The sequence below is a fragment of the Peromyscus maniculatus genome, chromosome 4 (assembly GCF_049852395.1).
Source record: "Peromyscus maniculatus bairdii isolate BWxNUB_F1_BW_parent chromosome 4, HU_Pman_BW_mat_3.1, whole genome shotgun sequence".
In the NCBI taxonomy this organism is placed as follows: Eukaryota; Metazoa; Chordata; class Mammalia; order Rodentia; family Cricetidae; genus Peromyscus; species Peromyscus maniculatus.
In genome coordinates this window covers 97,432,831-97,443,626 of record NC_134855.1, presented here as the reverse complement: position 1 = coordinate 97,443,626, position 10,796 = coordinate 97,432,831, and the positions used below count along the sequence as shown (strand labels likewise).

Here is a 10,796-nt window from a genome sequence, read left to right as displayed (position 1 = left end):
AGAGGAGTGGATCAAAACACACATTGACTTAGTTCATTTTATTTACTTATTTTTTTAAACAACTGTGCACCACTGCCCTCAGCCTTTTAAGTTACATTTTATCCAGTGTGTGTGTGTGTGTGTGTGTGTGTGTGTGTGTGTGTGTGTGTGTTTAAGGGGTGAGGGTCTGAGAAGCACTTAGAAGAGTGAGTTCTCCCTCCACCGTGTGGGTCCCAGGGATCTAGTTGAGGTCATCAGGTTGGCAGCAAACACCCTTTCGCTGGCCCTGTTTTAACGTTTCAGTGGTCACCATTTCACTGCCTGGCCCTGTATTTTATTTTATATAGAGTCTCTTGTGACTCAGGTTGGCTTTGAACTCCATGTGTAGCATAGGATGGCTTTGAACTAATCCCTCTTCCTTTATCTCCAAAGTGCTGGGATTGTGGGCATGTGTCATCACACTGCTTGCTTTTTGTTTGCAAGGGTTTTTGGCTTTTTGTTGTTTGTTTGGTTGGTTTTTTTGAGCCAGGGTTTCTCTGTGTAGCTCTGGCTGTCCTGGAACTCACTCTGTAGACCAGGATGGCCTCATAGAGATCCACCTGGCTCTGCCTCCTGAGTGCTTAGATTAAAGATGTGCGCCACCACCACCACTGCTGGCCCGGCTCAGAATTTAAGTAGTTAGTTTCCTGCTAGGTACAACTTCAGTTTTCCTCTGCAGGTGGTTGAAGGAAATCCTTTGCAAAAATGTATTCTTGTAGGGAGGTTTTGTTCATTCGTCTTTTGTTTCAAAGTGTTACTCTTGCTCAGGATGGTCTGGAACTCATAGCAATCCTCCCTCCTCAGCCTTTAAGTGCTGGAATTACAGGCATGAGCCACCATGCTTGGCTTAACATTAGCATTTTGAACAAAAGATAGAGAATACAATACACAAAACAATTTGAATGCTCAATTCCAGTGGCTCTCTCAGTAAGTGGCTGTTGTGTGACTTCCAGAAGTTTCCTAGCACATGATTGGCAGATGTGGACTGTGGTTGTGCTACTCTGTATTGACTGGGGTGCTAGCCCGTGGGTCCTCTGACACATTTTTTTTTTTTTTTAATTTGATTCGCTTTTGGAGAGGAGATCTCATGTAGCCCAGGCTGGCATCTAGTTTGATAGCAGAGGATAACTTTGAGCATTGGGTCCTCTACACCTGGCAGATACCGGATTAGAAGTGTGAGCTACCATGCCGGAATTCTCAGATACCTTGTCCAGTCATGGCAGTAACGAGTTGTGCACAGGACAATGGAACTGTGTGCAACAAGCCCAGAAAGTCTCGTCCTGAGGTGTCAGGGGTGATAACCCTAGCAATGCCTTACTGGGGACAGTTTAAAGAGTACTTCCTGCAAGGCATTGTGGCATATGCCATTAATCCCAGCACTCAAGAGGCGGGTAGGTCTTTGGAGGACAACCTGGTTCTACATACTTCCCATGTGTGATCATTCACACACACTAACACTGCCACCAATAAAGCCGTTCACTCTGTTCCTATCCTGAAAACCACAGAAGCCACCGCCTAGGATGTGGCTAGCTGCCATCCAGGCTGCTATCCCAAAAGAATAGAATAGGTCCAACTTTTACTCCTACCACGAACTCACCCTAATTGTTAGGGTGGCCAGAGGACGAGCCAGTGGCTCGTGACTGAGAGCCCCTCCGTGGGAGTTCAGCAAGGCTCCTCCCGGAAGCTTGGGGACCTCACTGCCCACATGCCCCGCCTTTTCCTCCTCTTGCTCCCCACCCCCCATGTGGGCGTAGTCAGGCCAGCTCCAGGTCCGCAGAGCAGTGGGGATGGCCCCTTAGCTGGAACCCACGGATCCGATGATGGGCTGCTCCTGCCCGCTGCTGCTGTGGCTGGGAGCTGCCGGTGAGTACTGTCTGGTGGTCAGGGTACCAGCCAACTAGACACACCTAGATTTAGGGCTGCGCCAGAGACAGACCGGGTCTCTATGTTTCCTTCTAAGGCGGCCTCGAACCAAAGCTCTCTAGTCTGTGCCTTAGTGTGCAACCAGAGAAGCGCGGAGCGCATACAAATTTAAGAATCAGGTGGGCCCCTGGCACTACCTGGGAGTAAGGACACCGGTCTAAATGGAGGAAAGGGGTGGGGGGTGCTTTACCACCAGGCATGGCTCAGCCCCCAAGTCACTCAGCGAGAACTCCGGAATGGAGAATCTGATATATGCAGACACCTTGCGGGGCTCGGGCGACCTGGTTGGGTGGTAGGTCTCTGGCTTCAGGCTCTGGTGTGTGCCAGCTGGGTGGTATTAGGGGTGTGGCTACAAGCCGGATACTGTTGAGTGGCCGTCAATCTCTTATGTCTCTCCACATTCTGCACCTTCTTCTAACCTCTCTTCCTCCCTGTCACCTTTCAGGAACTATTCTTTGCTCCAACTCAGAGTTCCAGGCACCTTTGCTAACATCCTCGCCCTTGCCGGTGCTAGTCTCCAATTCCCAGGAGCAGAAAGTCACCCCCACGCCCAGTAGATTGGAGCCATCTTCCCTCCCAAATCCTCTAGGTGGGCTTCAGGCTCCTCCCTTTTCTTGGCTCACCATCACCAGATTCCTAAGTCTGGACAGGCACTCCACTCTTTCCTTCTCCCTTGCACCTAGGCGCACGGGGGCCTTGGGTGTTCAGCACCTGTGGCGCCAGCGGCCGGCGGGGGCCCACACAGACACAGTGCGACGGGGCATACACAGGAAGCAGTGTGGCGGTGACGGTGGGAGCTGATGGGCCGCTGCAAGGCGTGCAGCTGTGGCGAGCGCCAGACACCGGCCAGTATCTGTAAGTGCCCGGCAAGGGCGAGGGTGGCAATCCCTGCTAGCCTAAGGTTCTACAGTCCGGGGATCAGGACCCAGAGCACCATCACTTTTTGTCTTAAAGTATTCCGCAGCGATGCCTAGTGTCTGTCAGTCGCTTGGATGGCTTGTCCTTCCAGCGAGAAATGTAGCAACAGGACCCGAGTTAGCGGGTAGCAGGGATCCTGTTACCATGGACAGGACGGCCGCCTCATCAGTGGCTCCAAACGGGGTTCGACCCTTCCCGCCATCTCCATTAACACTCCTGAAATACGCGTGGAACCTAACTGCAAACCCAGTTTGCCCATCCCTTCACAGTCGGCCGCACGAAGCCACTTAGCAGTTTCCCGACCGCGGGTTTCCGACCTCCCGCCGCAGCCTGGCCCAGGACGGAGGCGCCAAACCCTGCGTCCTCTTCCCGCAGGATCTCCGCCTACGGAGCCGCGGGCGGCAAAGGCGCCAGAAACCACCTGTCCCGGGCGCACGGCATCTTCCTCTCGGCGGTCTTCTTCCTCAGTCGAGGGGAGCCGTTGTACATCCTTGTGGGGCAGCAGGGCGAGGACGCCTGTCCCGGAGTAAGCGGAGCCGGTGGGAAAGGCGCGCCCGGGCGGAGGGCTGGGGAAGGCGTCCTTGTTGCCTGGACAGCAGTACGGGGAGGAGGGTTCCCTGGTCACGCAGATTTCCACCTTGGTGCCTCTCAGGGCAGCCCTGAGAGCCAGCTCGTCTGTCTGGGAGAGTCTTGGGCCACCGGAGAGCATGCGGCAACGGATGGGACCGGAAGGGTCCCAGGCTGGAGACGCTGGGCCGGCGGGGGCGGGGGTGGCGGGGGTGCCACCTACATCTTCCGGGTAGGTGCACGGGGGTTGGGGGGGGGGATGCTGGTCGCCCCGATCCCTAGCTGGGAGTTGGGGTCCCAGGCTCCTCTCTCTGTCTGGGTTCCGGAGTCGGGGGTGGAGGGGTTCCTCCGTCCACGGGCGCGGCCCTTGACCGGCCACTGACCCCGTAGCTGCGCGCGGGGGAGCCAGAGCCGCTGCTGGTGGCGGCGGGAGGCGGCGGAAGGGGCTACTGGAGGCGACCCGACCGAGGCCGGACTCAGGCGGCCCCCGAGAAACTGGAGAACCGCGCGGCGGCGCCTGGAAGCAGCGGGAGAGGAGGCGCGGCCGGTGAGCGCGCGGGCCGGCGGGGAGGGGCTGGCCGCTCGCACCGCCACTGCTAGCGGACCGCTGTCGCTTCGCAGGTGGGGGCGGCGGCTGGACGTCGCTGGCCCCCTCTCCGCAGGCGGGACGCTCACTGCGGGAAGGGGCCGAGGGCGGCGAGGGCTGCGCGGAGGCCTGGGCCACGCTCCGCTGGGCCGCGGCTGGAGGCTTCGGGGGCGGCGGCGGGGCCTGCTCGGCGGGCGGCGGCGGCGGCGGCTACCGGGGTAGGTGGGTGATGTGAGGGTAGAGCCCAAGAACCTGGCCTTGGCCTGAGCCTTCCGGAGGATAGATGGGGAATGCTCCACTCTCCCCTGTGCCAAGCCCCAGTAGGTGCTCTTAGAAAGGTTAGACCTGGGCGTGGTGGCACACTCCCGCACGTGCGTGGTGGAGGCAGAAGGATTTCAAGCAAAGTAGCGACAGAGAGAGTTTGAGGACAGGCTGCGCTACAGGCTGGTTTTGTCTTTTACAAAGGGCCAGATTAGCCAGGCTTGGTGGCACGTTCCTTTAATCCTAGGACTTGGGAAGCAGAAACAGACAGATCTATGTAAATTCCAGGCCGTCCAGGGTCCCACGGCGAAACCCTGACTTAAAAACAAAAAAGAAAAGCTCAAATCAAGTGCAAATCAAATCAAATCCTTACTCTGCCAAAGTCGAAGGAATTTAGAGCCGGCCTTGTTGGCAAGCTAAGCCAGGAAGGGCAAAGACGGCAATTCTCAAACTGTGGTTATCACAGAAGTTGTTAGAACAACTACTAATTTAGGGGGGCTGGAGAGATGGCTCAGAGGTTAAGAGCACTGACTGCTCTTCCAGACGTCCTGAGTTCAATTCCCAGCAACCACATGGTGGCTCACAACCATCTGTAATGAGATCTGGCGCCCTCTTCTGGCTGTGCAGATAGAACACTGTGTACATAATAAAGAAATTTTTAAAAAAAGAAAGAAAAGAAAAGTAGGTGGCTGAATTAAAAAAAAAATACAAATTCAGGGTTGGAAGCTGGGATGATGATGGTCAAACATTAAAAAGAAATTTTATTAGATAGAAGGAATAAATTTAAGTTATCTTTAGTTCAATATGACGACCACAATTAATAACAATGTTTTGGTTCTGTCAGTGTAGGGGATAAAACACAGCCTGTGGATCAAACCCAGGGCCTTGGGATGCTAGGGAAGTGCTCTACCACTAGGCTACCTCTCTAGTCCCAATAACAAAATGGCTAAGAGTAGATTTGAGTTATTCTTACTATAAACAAAAAATGATACATATGTTGACTGGCTTAAGTGATTGTACAATGCATGCATATTTCAAAGTATCATATTGTATACAATAAATACACTTTTGTTTTTTAATTAAAAATTAGCCGGGCGTTGGTGGCGCACGCCTTTAATCCCAGCACTCGGGAGGCAGAGCCAGGCGGATCTCTGTGAGTTCGAGGCCAGCCTGGGCTACCAAGTGAGCTCCAGGAAAGGCGCAAAGCTACACAGAGAAACCCTGTCTCGAAAAAACCAAAAAAAAAAAAAAAAAAAATTAATTACTATGTTTAATTTTAAAGAGAAATGCACGGCCAGTCTCCAGAATCTATGACTCCAGGGGAGGGTGTTGGGTATCTGTTAATTGGTCCTAATGGTCCAGAGTTTGGGGACATTGATGTAAAGAAGTGGAACCCCTGGTCTATCAGGACTGGACAGTTCATAAACACTTTACAACGCATGTCTTTGTTCACACAGAAATGGAATTTGTGGGCTGAACTTCTCAGCTGAGTATGTGGGTCTGCAGGGCTCACACAAAGGGTGTCCCAGCCAGGCTATGCCAGATCTTTGGGTTTCAGCAGAACAGCCAAACCCCACTTCTGTAGCCCCTCTGCACATGTAAGGCAGTGTCGTTGTGGAGAAGGCCGCATAGGATTTACAATGGGAGATCTTAGCTGTCCTGCTGTTCATAAACCAGCTCCCCAACTGCAAGGCAGCTGCATGCTCCCCCCCGGCCCCTCTGCCCCTTTTGGTAGTTAAACCACTATCACTCTCAATTTCAAGGTGGTGATACTTCAGAGTCCGACATCCTCTGGGCTGACGGGGAAGATGGCATATCCTTTGTACACCCCAGCAGCGAGCTCTACCTGCAGCCTCTGGCAGGTATTCGCCCCAAACCCCCACCTCTCAGCCTGGCCAGCCATCCTCCTCGATCCCTGGACCCACAACCATAGGTACCATGTGCTCTGAGCTGAGATACCCAGTTCACAAATGGCACAGGGACATCTGAGAAGTATCTGTGAGCTTGACTGAGGTCCCCTAGGCTGGGCCACCAAGCTGGCTTAGCTGATAAAACCCTTGCCTCATAAGCCTGATGACCTGAGTTTATTGCTCAGATCCCATGGTGGAAGGAGAAAGCTGAATTCTGACATCCACAAGCATGTGCATGCATGCCTCTCTCTGTCTCTGAATAAAATCAATCAATGGAAGGACAAAAGGTCCCCAGGCTCTGTCATCACCCGGTGTGTTGGTGTGGTTGGTACTGCTGCTTACCCTAAACTCCCGAGCAAGAATTAACCAGGTGGCTAGAAGGTCCCGCATGTCCCATCCCCACCCCACCCCGCCTTGTCTACTCTTTGGCTCACAGTCACAGAGGGCCACGGGGAGGTGGAGATCCGAAAGCATGTCAACTGCAGTCACTGCTCTTTCAAAGACTGCCAGTGGCGGCCAGAGCTCCAGATGGCTGAATGCATCTGCCCAGAGGGCATGGAGCTGGCTGTGGATAACGTCACTTGCATGGGTATGTCTCGTCTTTGCCCTCAGTCTGACTGCTGGGTCACAGGCTGGTAGGAGCAGTGGGGCACTGGGAAAGACAATGTAAAGGCCTGTTGTGTGCCAGGCACTGTACGGAGTGCCGGGTAGAGGGTTGGAAATGCATCACGGTACATTCCGCTGTCAAGAACATGTAGGCCAGTGTGGGAGGCAAGATGGATATTTAGCTATAGATCTGCATCTAAAAATGGCAGTTGCTATGGAAGGTATCAAAGAGTTAAGGGGTTCTCGGGAGGGAGAGTTGCTTTTGTCTAGGTGGGTGGCATCATGGAAAAGTAAACACTGAGCTGAGTCTTGGAGCATGGGTAAGATTTAAGGGTACCCAGACATGGTAGAACACATCTGTAATCCCAGCAGTGGGCAGGCTAAAGCAGAATTGAGAGTCTGAGGCTAGCCTGCATCATACTGGGAGACCCTGTCTCAAAAACAAAACTCCCACAAAACAAATTAAAAAGAAAATACTTGAGGGCAGAGGGACAATGGAGCCCTCCTGCTGCCTGCTGGAGATGACTGTGTTTCTCCCTAGACCTGCCAACCACGGCAAGCCCTCTGATGCTGATGGGAGCCATAGTGGCAGCCTTGACACTGAGCCTCCTTATGACGTGCGGAGTCCTAATTCTAGGTATGGGCATCTAGCAGGTGTGGCTGGTGCAGGCTGGCCCTTCTCCGCTAGGCTGTGATGGGTTTCTTTGTGGTTCCAGGGCAAGTGTAGCTGACTCCAGGGTGCTTACTCCCACAGAAAATGATAGACTCCCCGAGACTTTTAGGAGTAGAAGCTGGGGAGTTATGGGGAAAATGTGTATTTGAAAAGACTTTTAGAAAGGTGTTCTGGGCACGGGGAAGCAGAGGGGCCTAGTGGTGCAGACAGAGGGTATGCCTCTGTTCTTCTTACCCCCAGTGAACCAGAAGAAGTGGCAGAACCTGTGGGGGACCAGGCTGCCAGGCCCTGAGCTTGAGCTGAGCAAGCTTCGAACCTCTGCCATCAGGACAGCCCCTAATCCCTATTACTGCCAGGTGGGGTTCAGCCCTGCCCAGTTCTGGCCTCTGCCCCCGGGGCTCACTGAGGTTTCCCCGGCCAACGTCACTCTACTCAGGTGAGTTCTCTCGCTCCTTCTGATCATACCCACCCTGAACCCCCTTCTCCATCCTTTTTCCTGTCACGGTGTGTTATGAATCCCAGAGAGCATGCGACTCAAATCCCTTATACAGAGGAGATGGAAACCCCACAAGCTCTGAAAGTAACGTGTAAAGGGTCAGCTTTTGCCCCAGTTCTGGGCTTCAGAGACCTGGGAACGGAACATGACTGTCTGGATGCCCTTTTCCAGGAGGGTCTGCGTTAGCGTGAGGAGAGGGCTTATCCCACATTAGCATCCTGACTCGGCCCTTACCTGCCCTTTCTTCTGTGTGTCAGCATTATCTTTGCAAGCTTGTGCCTGAGAACAGCCAGAGAGAGCTCAGGGAGGGTCATCTGGACACGGCATGGGAACTGAGGAGATGAAGGGGCACCACTCCCTCTATAGACCTTGTCTGTACCACCCACTCCCTTCCACTTGTTTTCTTCTAGAGCCCTTGGCCATGGTGCCTTTGGGGAGGTGTATGAGGGACTAGTAGTTGGTCTTCCTGGGGACTCCAGCCCTCTGCAGGTGGCTATCAAGGTGAGAAGGGGTAGGACTTCTGGTTGGGGTAGACACCATGGAGGGATGGACTGGAGCCCTTGTTAATCACCCTCCTAAAGCACCCAGCCAAAGCTCAGGAGAGTTCTACTTTCCCTTCCCAGACGCTGCCAGAGCTCTGCTCCCGTCAGGACGAGTTGGACTTTCTCATGGAGGCTCTCATCATCAGGTGCCCCTGAGGGCAGGCAAGAGGGTGTGTTGGGAGGCAGGACCTGCCCACAGGAACGGCCTCTCCTGTCTTTAGGGCTGAGAGGCAGCGTTCTAGGGCACAGAGGTTTTCGGTAGTTTAACGGGGTCTAGAACATGCTCATCTCTCCACTGGTGACGGGGCATGCGCACCGTTCCCACCCAGCAAGTTCAGCCATCAGAACATCGTTCGCTGTGTGGGCCTCAGCTTCCAGGCTGCCCCTCGCCTTATTCTGCTGGAGCTGATGTCTGGTGGGGATATGAAGAGTTTTCTGAGACAGAGCAGACCACACCCGGTAAGACCCTTCTCTGAGCTTCTAAGACCCTGACCGTTTGTCCTAAGACCAGGATCAACTTATGTGCCTTCTGCCAATCCAGGGCCAGCCATCACTTCTGGCCATGCAGGACTTGTTGCAGCTGGCCCAGGATATCGCCCAGGGCTGCCACTACCTGGAGGAAAACCACTTCATCCACAGGTTGGAAGCCGTCCTGACTCAGGAGACCCTCGGCCCCATGTGTCCCCTCAAGGAACACCCCCCATATCCAACTTTGAAAGCAACGTATGAGGAAGAACCAGAGCAACTGAGTTCTCACAGCGGTCGTTCGGTCTCTTCTACAGAGACATCGCCGCCCGTAACTGTCTGCTGAGCTGCGCTGGCCCCGGCCGAGTGGCTAAGATTGGAGACTTTGGAATGGCAAGAGACATCTACCGGTAAGCAGGAACCGGGCAGGTGGGAAAGCTGTTGCTCCAAGGACGGGACTCGCCGGACGGCATTTGAAAAACTCATCACACACTCTCTCTCCTTCCTACAGGGCCAGTTATTACCGTAAGGGGGGCCGGGCCTTGCTCCCCGTCAAGTGGATGCCCCCAGAAGCTCTCCTGGAGGGCATTTTCACATCCAAGACAGACTCCTGGTGACAGATAGCATGGCCCTCTTGCAGTCCCCTCCCCTGCCCTGAGGCCAATCCTAACCTTTCAGGCCACCTCATGGGAGAGCAGAGGAGGCTGTATTTGATGGGTTTCCTTTGTCCCTCCCACCTGTGGTACAGGTCTTTCGGGGTGCTGCTCTGGGAGATCTTCTCACTGGGTTATATGCCCTACCCTGGCCATACCAACCAGGAGGTCCTAGACTTCATTGTCACAGGGAGCCGGATGGACCCTCCTAGGAACTGCCCTGGGCCAGTGTGAGTTAACAGTGCCTCCCAGGGAGGGAGGTCCCTCAAGATTTTAGGGGGCGTAACCTCCTGCCTCTCTCTAGGTACAGGATCATGACCCAGTGTTGGCAGCATCAACCTGAGCTCCGCCCTGACTTTGCCAGCATCTTGGAGCGCCTTCAATTCTGCACTCAGGTGTGCCTCTGCCCCCCAACTCTTGAATATCCCTCTGATCCCCTCCAACTCTCCTGGTTCTGTAGGACAGGAAGAAAGCCTGTTCCCTGTTCCCTCACTTTCCCTTTATAGGATCCTGATGTGCTGAATTCACCCCTGCCAGTGGAACCAGGGCCCATTCTAGAGGAGGAACGGGCTTCTGTGCTGGGGAACAGGTCCTTGGAGGGTCTTAGATCCCCACAGGCCCTGGAGCTGAGTTCAGAGAACTTGAAAAGCTGGGAAGGAGGCCTTCTTGCCTCTTGGCTGCCCTCTGGCCTCAAGGCCCTCAAATCCAGATGCTTCCGACCTCAGAGCACTTGGAACCCCACCTATGGCTCTTGGACCCCAAGGGACCCCAAGGATGGAGACTCAGGCACTGACTTCAGCAATGGCTTCTCCTTGCATTCCTTCCCAGGCATCTAGATGGGTTGTTAGTCCAGTAGCCTCTGCCCTGCAGTCTATGACCAGGCGGTCAGATATGTGTCAGGGCTGTCCTGGAAGCCTGGCCTCTCCACACTGGAAACCAGTCCAAACCCTCTTGGGGAAGGGCCTGGCCACTCTCTGTCTTTGGAGCCAGAGATCACACACCCACCCACTGCAGGACTCGGTTGGGAATCCCAGATTGTCCTCTCCCATAAGCATCTTTCATCTGGCCCATCCCCAGTGCCACAGATGTTTCTAATAATAATTAAAAACAAAACCACCACCACCACCACAACAACAAACTCGTCTCATTCTCCACTTCTCTGAGTGAACTTGAAAGAG

The 10,796-nt window shown here is 54.1% G+C and overlaps 1 protein-coding gene across 3 annotated transcripts; it reads left to right on the top strand.

Annotated features, from left to right (window-relative positions):
* Positions 1-1,753: 1,753 nt before the first annotated feature.
* Ltk (leukocyte receptor tyrosine kinase) lies at positions 1,754-10,755 on the top strand. Of its 3 annotated transcripts, XM_076570391.1 has the most exons (20): positions 1,754-1,881; positions 2,387-2,530; positions 2,625-2,796; positions 3,235-3,385; positions 3,512-3,658; positions 3,817-3,973; positions 4,048-4,230; positions 6,037-6,135; positions 6,620-6,772; positions 7,331-7,426; positions 7,703-7,898; positions 8,369-8,459; positions 8,582-8,646; positions 8,830-8,959; positions 9,042-9,139; positions 9,283-9,375; positions 9,477-9,578; positions 9,714-9,848; positions 9,923-10,013; positions 10,125-10,743. In XM_076570391.1, exons 1-20 carry the CDS (start codon positions 1,836-1,838, stop codon positions 10,452-10,454), a joined length of 2,679 nt encoding a protein of 892 aa, XP_076426506.1. In that variant the 5' UTR covers positions 1,754-1,835; the 3' UTR covers positions 10,455-10,743. The 3 variants fall into 3 exon arrangements, with proteins under 3 accessions (XP_076426506.1, XP_042131916.2, XP_076426505.1); XM_042275982.2 differs by lacking the exon at positions 4,048-4,230; XM_076570390.1 differs by lacking the exons at positions 1,754-1,881; positions 2,387-2,530; positions 2,625-2,796; ... (1 more) ...; positions 3,512-3,658; positions 4,048-4,230 and having other exon boundaries at positions 3,669-3,973; positions 10,125-10,755.
* Positions 10,756-10,796: the final 41 nt, after the last annotated feature.

What these genes read in the sequence shown, in the direction of transcription:
- Ltk (XM_076570391.1), top strand. Translation starts at nt 1,836, where the DNA reads ATGATGGGCTGCTCCTGCCCGCTGCTGCTGTGGCTGGGAGCTGCCG. An exon ending in GTGCCACCTACATCTTCCGG is followed by an intron (nt 3,659 to 3,816) that starts GTAGGTGCACGG and finishes CTGACCCCGTAG; the next exon opens with CTGCGCGCGGGGGAGCCAGA. An exon ending in GGATAACGTCACTTGCATGG is followed by an intron (nt 6,773 to 7,330) that starts GTATGTCTCGTC and finishes GTTTCTCCCTAG; the next exon opens with ACCTGCCAACCACGGCAAGC.